We start from the raw sequence: 21,485 nt of genomic DNA, 5'->3' as shown, positions 1-21,485 counted from the left end.
GGCCGAGAACTCTCGGCCAAGGCCGCTGTTCATCCCTTGTTGCAGAACTCGCGAGACTCAGCTTCCCGTGCATGCCTTCTGTCCAGACGTTCCTTGTTTGCTTATTGGCTTAGCAACAAACGATATATCCTGATCGGGAATCCCAATGCATTCCTCAACGGTGGGGATCATAGTACATCATATCTGGAGATTCATGATCGAGAGGATTAAGCGAATCGAGCTCCGTGACATCCAACAGGATCAGACGGTTTACGCACATCGTCAGTGTACCGGAGTAGCCGGCATTACCGTTGTTTCCCGCTCGGCGTACCGGTGTCTGTCTCTGGCGTTGCGCATGGGAATCCACGGAAAAAATGCTGCTTTTATCGACGAGTGCATTTGAGGCTCCCAATGCCCGGGTTTGGCGTGACAGAGCTAGATTCCACGATCACAGGCATTGTGAGTCACGTCCCGCGTGACCGTGATAGGAGGATCCCCTGTGGGCGCGTCGAAGCTATCGACGAAGATGCTTGCGACGCACGGTGTCTTGAGCAGCCAGTTTTGATGCTTTTCCGTAAGCTTTACGCTTATACAACAGCCCATTGATCCGGACGGCATCAGTGTCTTTTCGTGAGTTACCAGCTTATGGGCCCAGATAGAGAGAAGCCCACGTGAAGCATCGAGTGCCATAGAATTGGCCGGCTTCTCCGGTCAACCGGTAAACCAAGCTGTCACATAGGACAGTGACAGAGAGTGTTTTGAGGATGCGTTAGACCCGTGCTTGTTTTGCGCCGCCGCTTGTTTCTCTCGTGCTCTCTCTCGCTTACATACATACATACACTCACTCTCTCTTCGATGTGTGCTCGTTCAATTACAACGAGACCCAACGTCACGTACGTGAGTGGGAGGTCGCGCACTCCCCCGTCTGCTCGGCTCTCCGGGCGGAACGCTGTCCGAAGCGCTCGGTCAGCACTTCTCCGCCGAGCAGCTACCGGCAACGCTGTGAGCGAGACGTCGCACGCCAGCCCGGAACGCATTCATCGGAGCGTTAATGCTTCGCGACGAACGATGAAGTCAGCGGCAAGAAACTACAACAACATCAACGTCGACGCTCGGTCCAGACGTTTCGAATGCGTTGCACGTGATGGATAGTTCACTCGCTCCGCTCGCTCAAATGGAGCACCAGTAGTAGTTGAGCGTTGTAACCATCGGATCGAGTTTCCGCCATTCTTTGCATTCGAGTGCCTATTCCCGGTCCGAAACTCGATCTCTGGGAGAGATCTTCCCGTGCACGCGTTTATTCATCGATAAACTATGTACAGCCTGGATGAATTTCCTCAGAGCGATTCCGCAGCGAAATTCATCGACGAGACCCTGGACGAGCATAAATCTCGCAGATCTGCTCCGATTTACGACGGCACGTGGCTGATACTCACTCAGAGCGTAGAACCCGATACTCCACGAGTGATCACGTCTAATTGAGCAGCGAAAGTTTCTCTGGAATCTCGATCGTCTCTACTTTCTCGAAGTTCCGATGACTGAGAGTTGAAGATTACCCGTAAATTGATCGGCGGAACTTTCCCTGGAAGCTCGGTACTGAACTTAATCGGAGCGGAGCTCGCTCGTCTCGAAGCGTGGAAGCTGCGAATACTGAACTCTACGTTTGGACCCCATGGAATTTGTCCCAGGGATCCTCCTCCGTATCCATTATACCGAAAACAAACTCAATCCCCTTCATATACCTGCTCTCATAGGACCTGAGTCGGGTTCGGATCCCCGTTCGGTGGCGGAATCGAGTGATCTGCTTGCATCCACGGTGCACTTCGCATACTCGGGTGGAGACATCGTCCCGAGGCCCCATCCCCACGCGGCTGTTCGATGGGGTCCGAATGAAGGTGACTTTCGATACGCCTCCAGGGACGACCATCCCATCGGAGCCGGTACATGACGGTCACTCGCATGATGAGAGGGAGGATGAAACTGTGGGCGTGGAGAAATAAATCTTGAGGGAAGCATCTCGAAAAGTCTGCTCAAGGGGAGAGTCCCGCGAAAACATGATGCACATGAGGATCGAACGGATCCGCTTTCGGGAATCACTGAGCGTCCCGATAAGATATCTGTCAACCATCTGACCAATGACACGTATCGCATACACTTTGCACACGTTGCGTGACGGATCGCAACAAGAGCAACCTGCCTGCGACAGGGAGAATAAATTAGTCCTTTCGGAGACGCGATTAGCTCGATATACTATAATTGTATGTTCAAAGATGTGCCGAATCATCGTCGCGAGAGACGGTACCGTCCCGTATGCCCGATTTCCACGTGCCCGATTCCGAGATGCCAACGACGGACTGGGGAAAATATCGATAACCGCACTCATCTTGTACACGAACGAGTCGATATTTCCGATTGGCCCCCCGAAGGTGAGATGATACAGCTTCCGGAATCCAAGCTTTGCAATCGCTTGGATATGGATGTAGAAAATCTTCGGGCGGGAGCGACGCGGGGCGTTCTGACCACCGATGAGATGAATAGATGCATGAGCCCTCCTGCAACATTGCGAGCAAAGGCGAGAGGGACGCGCCAGAGGAGACGATATTCCAATCGCTCCCCGGTTCAGAGCCGCTTCTGAGCGCTCCGTGACCCTTTTTTCCGCTCTCAGAAGAGCTGCCATCGTGCTCATTCCGTACACTTGAGAGTCGTTGCAAGAACCTCTTCGATAAAGTGATTTCATGAGGCTATGTGAGAAGGGACTCTCGGCTGGCTCTGCGTCCGTTGTTGAGCGAAAATTCACTCAATAGTTCGACTTATCATCCTGGTCATGAACTTTGATTAGAGAACCGGCGATACTCGCTGAGCGCTGTCAGAGACACCGAATGTTTTCGGAAAGGACCACGTGGCTGACGTTCAACGTCTCATGTATCCCCAATAGAATTGCTTCCGAGGACGGATCCAATGAGCGAATGTATCTGGATGGGACAGGGCCGGGCACCTGGGCGTCCGCAAGGATTTTTATCCGGCAGCAGGAATCGACCGACGCCACCGCATGAGCGGAGTCCTCCCGGCCTTCTAGGAAGTCAGATTCGTGCTGAGTACGTTCGCCCGAGGAGTGATACATGAACTGAGCACTGGACTGACCGAAGGTTAGCGAAAAGAGCAATAGTTAGAGGAACATTGTCAGTATCGGAAGATTGAGCCGTGGAACGAGTCGTGAGGTCTCGGGGTATCGCATTCTCTCCACCTGAAGGTCACACTCTATAAGCAGGCAGGGTCATTCCCGTCTGGGAGGCCTCCTCCTTCGGAAGGACGCTCTGTTTCGACGGGTGACACCGGGAATGTAAATATACATAGTTTGATCCACTAGACTAGACAATAGACTAGGGGATGAGATCGGGGGTGATGAGGGGGCGGACATCTTTGGGGGTTCCTCCTCATATTATGATGGGCCTCCTTTCATACGCAGGCACCTTCGAAACAAATCCTCCGAAACCGGAACTCTTCAAACAAATCCTTGAAGATGAAGGAAGGGACTCTTTTGTCTACACGGAGTCCGCTAACCCATCTCGCTCCTTGAAAGCCGAATTTTCATCAATTCATCAGCTCCGGGATGCCTCTCGATTTTCTCAGGTGCAGGACCACGCTGGATGCCAACCCGTGGAAATATCCCGCCACGGCTGCCCGTGAAAGAAGGTTCGGGACTCGATTCCGAAAACTAGATAGACTAGAATTGGAATGAATCTGTATTCTCCAAATGAAAATGCATCTCCTCGGATCTCGGGGGAAACATCTCTCTGTTCTGAGGTCACAGTTGACTGAGATTTAGAAAGCTCATCGAGGATGAGGTGTAAATCCCAGACAATCCACATTGAAGTCGATTCGATTCTCATGAGCCACCACGTCATTTCAGGCTCCGGTATAGAGATTCCTACCGACGAGCTTCCAATTTACGACCGCGATCTTCCCTTGTCGACGAGCCTGAATGGATGAAATGAGAGGATGCGCGATATACATTCAAACGAAGACTCCATTAGGCAGTGAACAAAACATCTCGGACTCAATTACCCGAAAGCCCGAGAGTTCGGATATGGGCTTGAGCTCATGGAGCCCCGAATGAATTGTAACACTCGCACCTGCATCGGGGATTCGGCAAACTCTCGCTCGAAGACTCCGAGGGTATGAAAATATAGTGATTCAGAAGGTCCGCGCCCGCCGCCAGGTCGATCGCGATGTTCTCTCGTTCAAGGACTGAGCAAGCACTAAACTCCTGATGGTGAAGTTTCGTCATTCAGCTTCTCTCCTGCTTGTTTTACGAGGTCGCGAAAATATTTTCGCTGCTTGAGTCGGTTTAAGACAGAGATCAACAATCGCGTGACACAGCTTACTGTGGGCGTCTAAGGCCAACCAGTCTATGACGGCTTTCTGAGAGCGACGAGTGTCCGGTCTCACGACGCCAGATCGTCTTAGACAAACCCGGTTCCGGCTCAGAGAGCTCGGCTCTTTTATCTACCGATGGGGGAAGAGTCATCTTTCTTCGTGTAATACAGAGAGGTCCGTCGTGACGGCTGCGCCGCTTGATTTATGAGACCACATAATAAAACGGTTGAGAGAGTCGTGTTGAGACATTTTCGAAACGCTGCAGTGTTTGCGCTCGGTCACCCGAGATCTCTGTCTTGAAGTATTGAAGCGAGAAGCGATGTTTCAATTCTTCTTCGTCGCGCTATCTCTGAAGATGGGAAATTCGATATCCCGTACAGTTGCATCTGAGTCCCAAGATCGTACAACGATATTCTCCGAATACGATGTTCTGACCACTCCAGAGTTGGCGAAGCGTTTTCCCTAGAGGAATCGCTCAGCACACCCACTCAGTATTGCGTCGTCGATTCTTGGTTCCTCCGTCTCTCCATCTTGTGGCCTCGAAGGAATGCAACCCATCATTTTTACGGGTCTCAGAGCTCAGAGTCCTACCAGGGCGGAGAAACGTGAAGGGAGGAAGGTCAGAATCAGGACGTTGACAGCATCTGAAGCGTTCCCGCCTCGAATTATTCTGTCCTCTGTTGCGGTAGCGATAAGGTCGGCCTCTTGAGATGGATTCGGACGGCGACCGGCGGGGAGGTTCGTGGATCTCATCCTGTCACATCCTAGATGACATGTAAAACTCCCCTCTCTACCCTGAGAGAGAAGAGAAAGAAGCCCCCTCAGCTCTCCTCCCACCACCCCCTCCCCCCTGTGGAAGCGCCTGGAATCAGGGGCTCCGAAGGCGACTTATCCGCCACAAGATGCTCGGTTCAGATTGCTAAGGCTCTTCACCGATCGATGAAAGCAGTCCGAAAGAGCCTAGAATTCGCCGTTACCTGGCTTGCCTGCTTCCAAGACGCGATTTGCCGGAATCAGCGCTCGAAGGCGATGTCTCGAGAAAACATCCGGGGAGGTCTCTTTGATCGGAATCCCCAATGCCTATATTTTCTATGGAAGGGAACCATCACTAACTCAATGACACTTTCTCTTTCGGAGCAATCAGAAAACCTCTCATCTTCAGTCAATCGTGTGGCGCTTCGCAGTCATAGACTTCGATGATTGATGCTCGGTAATGTACCTCAGACGCGCTCCTCTGCCTTCACGCCGTTCCACCTGGTTGTTTGTGACCACTAATCCTTTGCGCGTCTTGTTGTGACCGCCCAGGTACGAAAATATCAGGGGAATTATTATTCCTCAACACGATTCATTACTTCAGAATCTCCGCGGCGATGTCGCCCAGGATTTGCAGCTATTCCTACCTTTAAGCTTTATAGAAGTGCTCGTGATTGATCTCGCTAGTCATTGAGGCCCCCAGTCGTGGCGCGAGGTAGGTCCTCGAGCAGGATATAAGTCACTCCGCTCAGCGATTCCCCATTGTAGATCAATTATATTGATGTTGACGGCTTTCCGGTCAACCACACGTTGCCTGGATCTCCTCCTTTCCTAGAGGCTACACTCTGTCTCACACTTCACAATTAATTTGAAGCGCCTCGGTGCCATCATCGCGAACCCAAGATGAGCGGACTGCATCAATTCATGTGCGACTTTGAGTTTTCGGGAACTCAGCAGATCTCTCCAACGAGACCTTCATCCTAACTCTTTATCCGGTATAAATTCGTCAATTTGACTATCATGCGTTTATTCCAGCCGACGAAAACCGCCCTCAGCCCGTGGGAATGTTGAAACTCAGTTCTTCCGTCGTTCCGAAGGTACCTCCGTCCGATTGACGTTATGGCCCGGAACTCCGTTCATTTTTTCTGCGTATTTCCCTCCAGAGAAAAATAAAGCAGTAGGAGCCGTGGAGGGCACTTCGAACGTCTGTTTTCACGAGTCAGACAACTTTCTCCGCTGCGTCTGTCCTTTCCTGAGCTCTTACGCTCGTTTCCTGCCAGTCCATAAGCGGGTTCCTTCTTCATTGTGACGGGAAAGCCTCAGCAGAGAAGCGTTCCGCGAAGACAGAGTTGCTTGTTTCCTCAAACTACGCTTGGCAGGTGACTGACGGCGAAGCTGTGCCATCCTTGGTACTCGTTCTAGACGGCAGAGAAATGAGCAAATCATCCGATCGCAGCTAGAAGTCCCGGCTTATATGGAGGCCAACGATAATAGATTCTACCGTGAGGGAGTATCAAGGGACCCTCAGGTAGGTTGTCGCATAGCGTCATCCGCAGAGATTCCTTATACGAATGACTTCCGCAGGGCGCGGCGTCAAGCCTCCTAGGGACTTGCCTTGAGCAAGAAATCGGTTGATTCCGTCGAATCGCCGTGATAGATGAACTTTGATCATTTTCGTCGATGAGATCGCCGACCGTCTATATATAGAAGGGTCGACGGGTGTCCATTGCTCGGAAATCTTTGGCAACCACCGAATAGACTCTTTATGTTCCACATCTACTAAGGTAAAACTCTGGAACCTGTCGATTCGAGCGCATGAGCAGGGAAATTCTCGACGCTCAAAATATTCGGCTCAATTCATCACTCTGAGGGGCCGTGGATGAGCTTGACTTCCATTGCGAGAACTCCTCTGGAACGAGATGTCGGGGGAGGGGGGAAGGCGGGGGTAGAGGCATTCTGTTCAGTGCGCTTCTAGTACTGCCGCCGACCTCTGAATGAGGGATGGGACGGGAAGCTCCGAGGCGGATCTTTTCTCCGACTCTCCCGATGTAGGTACCGAAATAATGCACACAAGAGCACTGAAATAATTCCCGTAATGAGAACGCAATAAGTTCCGGATTCCTTTCGTCACTCCGCTCATTTCCCAAATTCGACATTATCCGAGACTCAATGTTGACCTTGCTTCTGGCGCGGGGATCTTCCCACGACGAGTTGTGGCTCGTCAACAACTCCAACGAACCGAACAGAAACATGACATCTGCGACGCAGTTTTTTCCGTTTCCAGTTAGACTCAAAACCGCCTCGGTCTATGGAACTACTAAATCATCACCGAGAAGACGTCAGTATAGAAATAAGGAGAACTCTTCGAGGATCCGCAATCCGAACATTATAGAAGCCGGTCGCCCGGAGTATAAAATGTCTGCGACTGAATTGTGAGTTGTACTTCCCAAGCGATGGATGCTCCCAGGACCATCCGAGATTCGCCTGCTTAACCGAACCCCGAGAAAAAATTGAGGAACGACAGGAGTCACTCATTCGCTTCCCAGTGGAGCGTCGAACCATCCTGAGGAAATCGTCGCCAGCTTAGCGCATTTGCCAATTCAAGGAACAACCCCAATCGTGCCTCGATGAGTTGATCTTTTATCTCTTTTCGCAGCAAGGACATCCTCAATCGAGGCAGATATCTATTTTCTGACCACTTATGATATAGAACCGTCGCGCTGCCGTTCGACTTTCACACCAATCCCGCCGACATGACACACGACCCTCGCACGAATACAATCTCCGAGAATACCGAGAGGGAAGTATGACGCATACTCGCACTGGCGGCCTCGAGCTCAGATTTTCGGAGATGCGAAGTTGCTCGCGAATTCCGCCGTGACTCCGAACTTATGGGCTGGAGGCTAGCCGTAGGCCCGAGTTTTCCCGCGCAAGTAGCTCTCAAGGGCTGACAAAGAGATGGAACGGGAACGCGGGAGCCTCGTCGCTTCGAAACTTCGTTCCGCCGAGAGGCCAAGAACGAACTCATCGCGAATCAGATAGAGCTGGAACTGCGACGTAAAAAGCCGCTCCCGGGTTCACTAACTCCCTGACATTTCGAAATACTTACGAACCGGCAAAACGAGGTGGCCGACCATAACAGGGCTCTGCGCCAGCGAACGTGACTAATCCGAATCCGTCGGGCAAGGCGGGAAAACGAGACGATGATACAACTTTTAGTTGTGCAATAAAGTCCGGTGCCGGTTTCATCGCTGTTGTCCGGCGGAGTCTACATAACCATCATACAACCGAAGGTGAGCACACAAACGTTTTTTACGGTCGGTATCATAAATTAGGCCAATTGGCCAATTCCACTTCGAGAACGACGTGAGATGCTGACTCTATTCGATATCGATACTGACTCGATGGCCAGAATGACACCGTCTCACACGGGAAGACCGATGGGATGGCCGCGGACTTGGCGCGTTCAGACTTTGTATCGGGGCGACGCTTGCGGGGGGGTGATCTTCGGCCGCCATCGGAGTTCTGGTCGGGGTCTGCGCGAGAGTATTCGTGAGGCGGTCCCGGCCCCCGAATACACACGCGGGTCCGGGTCCGGATCTTTGGCGCTTAACATATTCGTTCTGTACCTAGAGGGAGCAGAAGTTTTCTGGCGATGCTCAAAAATCGGAGCTCCAGATTCGCGGAAATATTGGCATGACCCCCGAACTCGAGATGCGGAAATTCGTAACACACTCAGGCATTCACGTCGCGGTCCCTTTCGGTCGCTTCATTGTGATTCATCGTAAGTCGGGAATGGAGATGCTGAGGCGCGTTCAATTCTAGAAATTCTTCCCCGTACCCCCGACGGACTCGATCAGACCAACGGATGCCGGAGGGCAACGGTGAGACCGCGTGGAGAAGTGCCCGGGGCAGCGCGGCTCCTTGTTCGCGGTCTCTCCAGGTCCTCTCAGGGAAGGTTTGGCCGAGGGTCCAGGGTGGTTTTCCCGGCGCGGTTCGGTGCTTTCCGAGGGAGGAGGCACCGACACGCCGTAGCTTCTTCAACTGAGAACGAATATCAAGGAGAAGCGTGACCAACTAGCTTAATGAAGAACATGTACCTACTCAAGTCTTCGTTCTCCTCATGCTCATCGCGCTGCTGATGAGTATCATCTGTTCTTCCTTTTTTCTCAATGCGCCAGAGCAGCGATCCGGAGCTGCCTACTCTGAATGTAAAGGAATGCTCGACTCATCTCCGGCTCCTGCGGGCCATCCGACGGTGCAGTGTTCATGTTCCCCTTTGAGAGCCGTTCTCATTGAGCATCGGGACTCTTGAGGACGTTTCAAGCCTTTCTGTCGACACTCGCAGCGCCTCCACAACGAGCTGAGCTCTCTCGAGCATGAAATTGTGTGTTCGGAATTATCCTTCGATGGAGCTCTCCAACCTTGGTCATACAGCTCGCATCTATCAGGCTACAAGCTCGGAGACTCACTGATGTGCCCCACTGATCGTACGGTGCGACTCGCACCTGTTGTTGATCATTTTTTCAGTCAGGTAGGGATCTCTGAGTTTCATTCCGGTGAAGTAAACAGCAATGATGGTCACTGCGTGTCTGCTGTGGGCTTTCGCCCGCGACACAGTCACACGGGAAAAACGCTCAATCCGATTGAGTCGGCAATATAGGCCGTATAGAAAGCACGTTTGAGCCCGTGCACAACAGGGGCTGCTAGTATTCACAGGTGGGGACAGGAGGGGGGGGGGGAGGGAGTTTTGAGGGACGAGGCATTCAAGCCAGAGTTTTTCAGAGAGGCATTCTATACTATGATTCTATGCTATACTACACATTAGGTACTGTAATAAACAATCTATACTCGAGGATCCTCACGAGGTCTATCTTACACGCGACGAGTCTAGTTCGTCACGTGTGATGTTGATTCAGTGGTTTTTGAGGGCGGTCTTGATGTATTACATATCTAGGAAAACGGTCTAGGCAATTATCGACATGGTTACGGATCCACACACGGGTAAGGGAGTTCTTCCATTTGCTGCTTTGAGAATTTCAGTGCAGGGGAGCATACCCGCAGATCTGTTTCGGGTCGGATACCCGAGTTGGGGTCGCGGAAGGAACGCCATTCCACAGCTCAGATGGGTCAGGAGGCTGTATAGAGAGCTTTCTGACCTCGAGAGAGACTGCCACAGGGGACGAAGTTTGGGGCCGAGTGCGAAGGTGGTGGGGAGTTTGTGAGCCGGCGGACAGCATTTTTCTGCACTTCCAAAATTTTTGAGATCAAACCATCGGTTGTTTTCCCGGAGATCTATATCAAATGACGTATCGCAGAGTCAACAAGAGACAAGTAAATCTGCCGTTTGAGAGAGCGGGAGCATCTACATATGTCTGTCTCACACGGGAATGAAGGGCGACACCAGAGTGGATGTAGGTGCAGACTTCCCTGAAGTGGGCTCGAGACCTGAGGTCTGACAAGTGAACATTCTTTTTTGAAAATGACAATCACCAGGTTTGACATGCTTTTCTGAAAGTTTCCGAGCCCCGGAGCAACCCCGAGGCGTTTTACCCTGCTGTCCTGCATTTCATACCCCTTTCCTGCAGGCTCCGAAACCCGGAAAAAACACCATTTACATCGAAATCCGGAATATTTTGCTCGGATATCAATGGGAATGGGTCTTTCCGGGCTTCGGAACCTGGGGAAAAACATTTCCATCTAAATCCGAGAAAAATATCCCGGATATCAATGTAACTGGTGTTTTTCCGGGTTTCGGAGCCTGCAGGAAAGGGGTATGAAATGCAGGACAGCAGGGAAAAACGACTCGGGGTTGCTCCGGGGCTCGGAAACTTTCAGAAAAGCATGTCAAACCAGGCGATTGTCATTTTCAAAAAAGAATGTTTACTTGTGAGTCCAAATGCAATCCGGCGAAAAGAAGGCTCTGTGAGGATTCATTAACGTGAGATGGACCCCGAATCGGAACTTTGAGAGGATTGCATGCGGATCGGGCCATCAAGCGTTTGCCGTAAAAGAACGACACATTTGATCCTTCTAGCATTCGTCGAGAGATGATTGCCCTCGATGCAAGATGCCCGAGCATCAGAGTATTTTCATGGGCGAGGGGAAACGCAGTGACGACCGCAACCGAAATTGCGTTCACAGCGTCTCGCTCGCTCAGGAGATTATTTCTGAACAAGGTAGATGATATTGGTGCAAGATTGGAGTTCTGTGGAACACAACAGACAACCGGGTGGGGACTACTAATTGAGTCGCTATATTTGGACAATTCCTATTAGTCCTGGAGATAGACGCGAATGAGCTGGTAGGCAGCCCCGTGGGAGCCAATCTGGGAAGCGTGGCTAGGAGCCAAGAGTGATCTACAGAGTCGAGAGCTTCACTAATGACACAAAAAATTGTGACACAGCTCAGATTTTTGTCCTCAACCTCGACGATCTGTTCGACTGACTTCAAGGCAGCATCCTCACAGCTTCGCCCTTTTCTGAAGCCAAAATGATCACTGCTTGAAATATCATCGTTTCCAATGAATTCCGAGATTTCATTCGTGAGGAATCTTTCGATGACTCTGTTGAGTATCGGGGGAAGAGAAATCAGCCTGCAGTTGGAAACTGTGATTCGGTAGGAGGAGTCAAGTTCTCTGCCCCAGCCGGTAGAACTTGTTCTTTAGAACTTTTTCTTCGTACTTTTTTTCGTACTTTTCTTCGTACTTTTCTTCGTAATTTTCTTCGTATTTTTCTTCGTACTTTTCTTCGTACTTTTCTTCGTACTTTTCTTCGTACTTTTCTTCGTACTTTTCTTCGTCCTTTCTTCGTACTTCTCTTTTTCTTCTTAGAACTCTTTCCGCAGTCAATCAAGACATCAGGCTTACGGATTTGGGTCGCCAATATGAGGGCGCAGCGTTTGGAAATTTTAGCGGGATCTCCACGAATTCTGATTACCTGTTGCTCGTTTCCGCGATCGGAGCAGTGAGTCCATTCGACAATCTTACTCCCTCCGCTTCGACACAGTTTCACTCGCCTTGAAAATTGGTCATTTCATCCGATTGCCAAGTCTCAAACTCGACAAAAATCACAAGATTTCCCTAGCTCGCGGCTCGTACCTACTTTCTTTCAGTGAACCGGTGTCTTGACTTATTGATTCGAGCGTAGGCCAGCGTGTGCTTGAATTATTGATTCTAGAATTCGATCAGGTCCACTCGCATCACTGTGCGGAGCAAATTCCTCTATCCAATCGATTCTGCCTCTTTCATCGATTCTGCTTTGCGTTTGTGTATAGGGCCAGCCATTCAACTGATCGCCCCGCACGTATATTTCGGGAAAACGCTCTCGGGGTCGCCGGAAGGCGGACCTTGTTCGTTTGAGTCTCCGTCTCTCCAAACTTTCCAACATGAGATCCACCGTGCGAAATCCGTTTTCGTCCGAAAGACATTTCTCCATTTAGCCCGTATCGCCTCTCTCCATCGCATCCATGGAATTCGCACCCGCTCCGAACTTGCGGATGCAAGTGGTACTTGGATATTTTTGAACGTACACGATGGGCTTTGTAGGTGCCCAGAGCTTCGAGACAGTCCCCGCGCATCTCCCGAGAGACGAGGATTCGTCATCGATAAATGCATCGTATAATAGCAGGCTCCCTCATAGCTCGAGGTATCAGGTGAGGAATTACCGAATCAAAAAGCTTTAGTCCATCTCTGGTCGCCTCAGTCGAGGGTGTGAGCTAGAAATAAATCTGGTTCAGGCTCTGTTTACCCTCGCTGTGTATTGGTGTTTGGACGCCCTCGTGATGGATAGTCCGGGGGCCTTTCTGCGTGTCTCACCACAAAATCCGGGGTCCTCCCATGTTTGAGTGCCGTTCACTCGCTCACGGAATTGACGTATCACATCCTCTAGGGTATATGACGCCGAGGAAGCGGCTCGAATCTGCTTGCTCTGCGGGAGAATGATTCCCCTGAATAGGGATCGGAACACTTTTCCTCGCTAGAAAGAACGAGATCCCACGCAAATAGTACTTTCGGCCTTATGTGCGAATAACCCCGTTCACGCGAACGTGCATATGAGAGACGGGCGCAACGACGGAAAAGAATTCACGGTGGGGTCATCCCTCCTCCTCCGATCCAATCGTTGAGGCGTCAGAGGACAGGGTTTCTCGACCTCGAGTTTCAACGCCCGATTCGGATGGCTACTCCGCAGATGATCCGATACCGATTGGGAGGAAAATTCGTACAGCCTCATCCAGCCCCGGAAGTGGATTGAGCCACTTGACGAGTCTATATTAGTTCGATTACAGATGAACGAATGAATCTGTGGTTGACTCGAAGAAATCGGAGGGAATCTAAATACCTCCGTACGGTGGGGACAATGACCTCTGCCAGCCTGCATATCTGAATCTAGCCATCGAATCCCTTTCGGAGGTTTCGTCGCGGGCTCGCGTGGATATATTTTTCCGCTCCGCTCCTGATTCCAAACGACTTGTGGGCACAACGCGGACAAAGTTGCTTCAATCTCCATAGAAATATTGACTATCTGTCCGCCGAACGGGGTCCGAACCGCTGTCCACCGTCGAGATACTACATATAATAATTCTACCCCGACCGTTGACTCCGACGAGCGGTCCACACATGAGGCCGTTCTTGCTGCTTTCTTCACCGAACGCAGCGTCCGTTGCTCGGAAGAATCATGTAGTTCATCTGAAGGGCCAGATGCGGGATGGATCAACATTGAAGTGATTTCTCGACGAGCACCATTACAATAAATTCTCCGTACAGCGAAGTTTCTTTTTCGTTTTTTGGGCTGGTTCACCGTGGAGAAAATGATAGAAAACATCCAATGAAGCGATCATTTATTAAAACAGGAAGGTTCCTGATCGCGCGAGGTTCGTTGTGATAATCTTCTACTGTGCTCTACGCTTCAGTAGGCCTCAGCCGATGTGTACATGCTTCTCGCGGTAGTGCCAGCAGAACGGGTAGCAGAGCGCCACCGCAAGAGTGTGACGAGCGCTGAGTGGAGCCGCATTACTCTAGCTATGAGCAGGCCTGCTGAGGTAGGGGACCTCAGTTAAGCTATTAGAGTCGCCGAAGATACGATGCAGACACTAGGACTTTTTTGCAGCTTAGTCTGTTAGGGAGGGATAAGACGTCTACAGAGAGAGTTTCTATCTTCAGCATGGGTAACTCAAGGCTGCGGTATCGTGCGTTTCCGATTGATCCTGCCGCCTTGCGTTACGGGACGTTCAGGCGCGTAGGCGCAGCCGACGAAGAGTGCGGGAAGGATCTTGGCTTTCAAAAAGACCCGGATTGTCCCGGAGCGGGGAGGGACGCCAGAAGTTATTATTATATCATGAGCCAGCCCAGACCGCTTTTTTTTATCAGCAGGAGCCGCCTCTTCCATCTGGATTCCCCTCATAATTCCCGTTTTCTCTCAACATCGATCGGTCTCTCCTCACCGAAGAGAACGCGGCGTAGAAAACTGTAGTCTCGGGAGGGGACGTTCCACTCCGTATAGATTGTCGGCGACAGATTATTTTGGCGCTATTCGCTATCGAAGGGCTTTCCTTTTACATCCGGGGAGCGGGGAGACTACATGTCGTGTTTTGAGCTCCCTCACGTATACGGACCAGTCATACGACGATTCAAATTCCGTTCGTGATCATAAGATGTCCAATTCAGTCTTCGCCGTGGAATCGATTCCTGAAGAATTCTTCCGGTGTTCAGCAAGAATCCCGAATGTCGACTCTTCCGTATGAAAATGTTTTGTCATGAGCAATCAATCACGATCCAGCAAGCCTTTTCAGCTCTACCCATCTCTATTCCTTCAAGCAGTATGCTCGACCCGACCGCAATGATTCAGCGATGAGGAAAGGCGCCGCCTGGCCTTTTGTGTCCCTCGCAGTCGAGGCAAGCGCTTTAGACTAACCCGAGTTTACACCACTCGAATCCAATTTCCCGGGACGCTTCGATCCATGCGGCAAATGCCCGATGATCGGTCGGCCCTCCGGCGAGAAAACGAGCGATGGAGCTTCGTTTGTCTCTTGCTACATGCTTCACGGGTAGGTTCTTGGAGTGGGACACGCAGAAGGACGCGGCGGTGTATTCGATCTCTTTCGATCAGAATGGGCTTGTCGGCTACGCAGCGACACGACTATTCACTCGAAAAGAGATATTTCCCCTGTCAAGCAAAATGGACAGCTTCCGAAGGAAAACATGTTATCCGCCGCGTCACATGAAATGCTTATGGCGAACTCAGTAAGGAGATTATATCCTGACCGACATGCGCCATCGGATGATCGAGTCTCCGAGCTCGCTAAGCTGCTCGCGAAAATCGAGTGGGTGGCAACCGAGAAACAGGGATACATATAATCCAGGGGCATGCAGATCCTGTGCGCACGATGAACGCTACCATGAACGAATCGGGGAGAGAGGAGACGACCGAGGAGTATCAGACGTGTGCATCGCGTTCCACATTCATATCAAAGCGAACCGATCCACGCTTTCGAATTATTCGATGAGATGAGGTATTTTTCTTTAAATCGGGAGGGAACGTTTTCGGATAGCTGGGAATCCCAGGTGGATCCTTCGCTAGTCGGTCCCTAGCTCATTGATTGACCATGGAACAACGAATGTTCTCACGGAATCCTTATATTTCCGCGATGGAAGGTTGCGGCGTATACATATGTATCTCCGCTTCGCTAGTTGTCTACCTGTCAGCCTTGTTTATGAAGTCTTCGAATGAGAAGCTTCCCATGCCACCATTTCGCGAGCGGATGGAGGATACTAAAACGCTGCAGCCAGCCTCGGGGTTCCATGAATTGACGGCGGGAATACTGTACAGTATTCTCGTAGGCTCGAGAGATTCTCTAGGACACACCTATGAACATATCTCCGCGCAGAGGGATTGTGAGGAGCCGCGCACGGGAAGCCTGAGCCCAGCCTCCTGGAGGGGACCCAGACTGTCTTTCACAGGGTGGATTGCGGTACTCCGTGGTGGATCCAAGCCTCCATGTTGAGTAACAAAACGGAGTGATCACATCGGATGGGCTTTCGATGTCCCCTAGTCAGTCGAAGATCTTGGCTTTAATCAAGGCGGTAGGGAATCGAGAAAGCCTTTTTATTTTTCAGATGCTACATTTCTACGATTCTTGGTAGTAATCGGTTAGTCTGCCCTCGAACCTCGAATCATACTGCGTTAGGATCTTGCAACTCCGATGGGATCCAGCTTCATGTCTCGAGTCTCACGCGATTCACCAAGGAGCCCAGGAGTCCTTCGCGCAGCTTTTGATTCTATTCCGATCAATCTGAGTGTGATTCCGATGATACTTGGTACCGATCAAGACGAAACTACCCGCCAGATGCCTTCCTTGGACAGACCACGGGTTTTGAGGGCTTCCGTCTCGGACTAAAGCAACAGAGCCTGCAGGGGATATCGTCGGGGGTTGATTCTGACGAAAGATCAATCCCTAACTCCCATAGAGGCGGTCCGACGATTCTACCGAATGATCTTCGAGACTTCCTCGAGCCGTCTCCTGCCAGCTCCACTTGGAGAGCATCAGCGACTGCAGCTAAATCGAATCCATCGACGAAATACGCCCCGAACTCTCTGGTGATCTGGTGGTCTGATGCTCGTCAGATACTGCTCCGAGGTATTGCTTATCTAGCTGCTCGCATGTGTGCTAGTCGAGCCTGACTAAGACGGGACTTCGCAAAATGAAAGGCAAGATATTTATGCATCATGGCGCAATCGGTGAGACCCGAAAGTATCCGTGGACGGGAATGATCTGATACGAGTCAACACGCTGACTCAGGTGATTGCCGGATCAGTGGGGCACGTTCGCTTCGCATCCAAACTTCCGGTATCTAGCTCGCGAACGATAGAAGCAGAATCCTCTCTGTGAATCGAGGCTCTACACTACATGTCCCACTACGGTAGAAGGGACGCGAATGATCTGTGCGAGTGTTCATCACATCCTTCGTTGCTTCTTGGGCCCAGTGGTTTTATCCCTCCCAGAGCTCGAATCCCGAAATTCACGGCATTCCGTGACCGCGAGGACTTATCCATGTAGCGCTCGACTGTGACCAGCTGGTCCTGAGCTCCGAAGCGATCTGATCAGAGCTCACAGCAGTCTTTGGCCCCTGGCTCGCGGGTAGCAAGGCCATCGAAGACTGTCCGGAACCGATGCCAGCTAGCCGAGACTCATGATGTTCTAGCCCACGAATGTTTCCGATGTCGTCGAGAGGGAGAGAGGGAAAGGCAAATAGAAGCATCCTCTGCCCCCGCCCGCCCTTCCTCTCGAACAACATGCACATTCCATTATTCATCATAGGCATTTTATTTTTGATCATGGGCTCGAAACAAGCGGTCAGACTGATGGTGAGAGTTCTTTATCTCTCATCCACAAGGGAGTCCTATATCAAGAAGAGGTAATATTCTCACAAACAAGGAATTATTGCCTCCGAAAAGCCCAGAAAAGGCGGCGGACGATCAGGGGAGACGAGGAACTCAAAATTCCGATGAGCGTCTACCTGAGTCGTCTGTTCATAGTTCCGTGTTGCTCGGGAAGGAACGAGGAGACGATGTCTGTGATGTACGAAGACGATGTTTGTGATGTCTGTGAGGAATTTTCTTCGCCGAACAGAGAGCTAACTGTGATGAGCTTCCGCTGTCGACAGAGTCCTCGGCGAGCTCAATCACTGGCGACTTGTCGATCTAAAGAGCCCTAGAGGGACTGTCAGTTCGGAGGAGCCTATCTAGGCTCGAAGCTGACCTTGGGGTGAACAAATAGCGGGATTACCTTGTACAATTAGTGATACTATGGGAGACGACGATTTCTCGAAATCCATCTCGCCTCGCTCACTGTGCCTCTCCGTGAGGAGCGCTCTGGCCATTCCTTACCGGATCGGGTAATCGCTCACTCTCTGCAGGGTAACTTTGAAGTTTTGTGTCTGTCGTGCTTGCAATGGCGCTCGTGGAGATGCTCCTTGCCAGGATTTGCGAGCCAATTGCTTGGGTGGCTCTCGTCCTCGGTATTCTGACTACATACGTTATTCGTTTCTACAATCGAGTGAGGAAACTCCCTCCGGGTCCGATTCCGCTTCCATTCCTCGGGAATCTACTTCGTGAGTTGATTTGAGCGAAGGTTCATCCGCGAAGTGGACGGGTGTCTCCTCATGTCATCTGCGTTTCGTTCCGACAGAGTTGCGAGCGCCCAGGCCACTCTACGAGAAAGCGATAACTTGGAGTGAAAAATATGGGGATCCATTCACCATCTGGTTCGGAAATCGCCCGTTCGTCGTCGCTAATACGAAAGAATCCTTCATGGAGATGTCCGGACCCCTCAGGAATCTCACAGCGGATCGGCCACAGATGAAATTGAATGAGCTTCAGATGAGAGGACACGAAGTAAGTTTGGCGAAACCCTGCTCCTGACTTTCGCTGGGGGAAACAGCGAGCTCTTGAAACTAGACTACCGAACTCGAGGAGAGCGAGCGCCAAGTACGAGGCTCGCGGGCTCGCGTAAATCGAATTCTCCAATCGAATGATAATATCGCTGCAAGAGCGCTGGAAATCACGAATGAGATGTCTTTTTGATTCCATCTCCGCTCAAGGATGTGATCGCGAGCAACTTCACATCAGGATGGGACGTTCTCCGCCGCCTGAGTCATGTCGCTATGAGGAAATACGCTCAAACTGAAAAGTTGGCCAACCTGGTGGCGAAAATAGTCGACCAGGAAATCGAAGACGTATTGGAGAGCGCGGAATCGAAACGTTTCGGCATAGTCGAGTACTTGGAAAACGTCCTCGCAAGCGTTTTGGCCATTTCCGTCGCCGGAGAAAGGTACGTGGATCGATATCTGACGGCAGCATCGACTCTCGATCCAGGAACTTCACCTGTCAAGAATAGACGATGCGGGGTTTCCGTGTTTCTCGCCAAAGTTTTTGGGCGGGTGAATTGCTTACATACCGCTTCGAGGGACGGAGGGGGAAATTTCCGGCGGTTCTTGAAAGTTCAGAGCCGAGACTTGCAAACTAAAGGAACTTTCGTTCGTGGACCAGCCGACATTTTTTTGAGGAGTGATTTTGACGTGAATCGATAATTGAATCGTTTATTTTCGAAACATCGAAACTCCACTCTGGAAAAACACCCAAAAACAATCTTCCCCCTGTAATTTATCCCACAGGATACCTATCCTGGCTTGTGGGGCCATTTTCGAAAGCTCTCGGTGAGAGCTTTCAGAAAAAAAATATAACACCGCCCTCCCTCTCCTTCTGTGGCTACACGCGGAGAAATGAGTCTTTGGAGTTACGATGTTTTGAAAATAAACTTTTTTTCAAAACTCAGGAATCTTTATCTCGCCGTAAAAACGTCCAGGATCATAGTAGGAGGCTGTTTTTCTTTTCAAAATGTAGCCCAGGTCCTCAGCTTTTCAACGAGGCGCCGCACGACCCTATAGCTTCATTCAATCAAAAGTCACGGGCGTTTTAAGAATGGACCACCCCCCATAGACTTAACATTGACACGGAATTTTCCAGAACGGGTTTTTCCCTTCCCTCAAAAACATTGTAGAAACGTCCAGAATCATCGTAGGAGGCTGTTTTTTTTCCCCAAAATGAAGCCCAGGTCCTCAGCTTTCCAACGAGGTGCCGCACGACCCTATAGCTCCATTCAATCAAAAGTTACGGGCACTTCAAGAATGGACCACTCCCCATAGACTTAACATTGACACGGAATTTTCCAGGACGGGTTTTTCCCTTCCCTCAAAAACATTGTAGATGTTGTGATCTTAGTCGTTCATACAACTGTAATCATATCCAGGAACTAAATTACTATCAATAAATCGAACCATCCGTCGCGCCACGGTAGATGCCAACCAGTTGTGGTGGTATCCGGCAGCGCGTACGTGAGAAGGCAGTTCTGCCCGCGACTCGCAGCTACAAGCATCGTGTCCTTATTGTAGATTTAACAAAAATCTAACAGTAGAAACGTCCAGAATCATTGTAGGAGGCTGTTTTTTTCCTCTAAATGAAGCCCAGGTCCTCAGCTTTCCAACGAAGCGCCGCACGACCCTATAGCTCAATTCAGTCAAAAGTTACGGGCGTTTTAAGAATGGACCAATCCCCATAGACTTAACATTGACCTCCGATCTGCAAAATGACTTCTCTCCCATCATGCTGTAGGAGAATATACTGAAGATGAGAACGGATTGAATGAGAGAAAGAACGCACCAATCAATGAGGAAAACTGAAGTTTATTCATTTAGCCCTCGGAATCATACTCCGAATCATCACCCAAGTCCAGATCGGCTCTGGATGCGAGTTCATCGTAGAACTCCTGGTATGGCTGAATGTCCGCAAGTTTTTGTTTTTTGATGGACACCCCTCTCTGTCCATATAAAGATGTCGTAGGGAGTGCCGGGGGCACAGCCGTCTTGGCCAGCAGGAATGTGATCCCCGAGCATCAAGCATCTCCGCTGTGAAAGTCGGTCGGGTGTCCATGCCTTTCGGTTCCCCCAATGCGCGCCTCGCGATGGCTTTTCAAATCACCCGCCATTCGAGAAAAAATCATTGGCGTTTGAATCAATGTTAAGTCTATGGGGATTGGTCCATTCTTAAAACGCCCGTAACTTTTGATTGAATGGAGCTATAGGGTCGTGCGGCGCCTCGTTGGAAAGCTGAGGACCTGGGCTACATTTTAAAAAGAAAGACAGCCTCCTACGATGACTCAGGATGTTTCTACAATGTTTTTGAGGGAAGGGAAAAACCCGTTCTGGAAAATTCCGTGTCAATGTTAAGTCAATGGGGAATGGTCCATTCTTAAAACGCCCGTAACTTTTGATTGAATGGAGCTATAGGGTCGTGCGGCGCCTCGTTGGAAAGCTGAGGACCTGGGCTACATTTTGAAAGAAAAAACAGCCTCCTACAATGATCCTGGACGTTTTTACGGCGAGATAAAGATTCCTGAGTTTTGAAAAAAAGTGTATTTTCAAAACATCGTAACTCCAAAGACTCATTTCTCCGCGTGTAGCCACAGAAGGAGAGGGAGGGCGGTGGTATATTTTTTTTCTGAAAGCTCTCACCAAGAGCTTTCGAAAATGGCCCCACAAGCCAGGATCGGTATCCTGTGGGATAAACTACAGGGGGAAGATTGTTTTTGGGTGTTTTTCCAGAGTGGAGTTACGATGTTTCGAAAATAAACGATTCAATTGACGTTCATCATGTGCCGCCATTGCAGCTTCGAGAGAGGTGGTGAGGAATTCAAGCTCTTCCAGAGAGCTGCGAAGATCTTCGAGAATGAGGCATCAAACGGTCTTCCTTCTGATATACATCCTTTATTGGGATACATCCATTTTAGACGGGAGAATGCGGTCCGGAAGGCCATCGCTGACA

General features: G+C 50.5%; 1 protein-coding gene across 1 annotated transcript; it reads left to right on the top strand.

The window, feature by feature from the left end:
- The first annotated feature begins 18,057 nt into the window (after window positions 1-18,057).
- LOC114828210 (cytochrome P450 2B6) lies at window positions 18,058-21,483 on the top strand. Its single transcript, XM_029111356.1, has 5 exons — window positions 18,058-18,217; window positions 18,295-18,500; window positions 18,707-18,936; window positions 21,331-21,394; window positions 21,451-21,483. Exons 1-5 carry the CDS (start codon window positions 18,058-18,060, stop codon window positions 21,481-21,483), a joined length of 693 nt encoding a protein of 230 aa, XP_028967189.1.
- The last annotated feature ends 2 nt before the right edge of the window (window positions 21,484-21,485 follow it).

This window comes from Galendromus occidentalis, unplaced genomic scaffold, assembly GCF_000255335.2.
Source record: "Galendromus occidentalis unplaced genomic scaffold, Mocc_1.1 scf7180000077435, whole genome shotgun sequence".
NCBI classification, from domain to species: Eukaryota; Metazoa; Arthropoda; class Arachnida; order Mesostigmata; family Phytoseiidae; genus Galendromus; species Galendromus occidentalis.
This window is presented reverse-complemented; position numbering and strand designations above follow the sequence as displayed.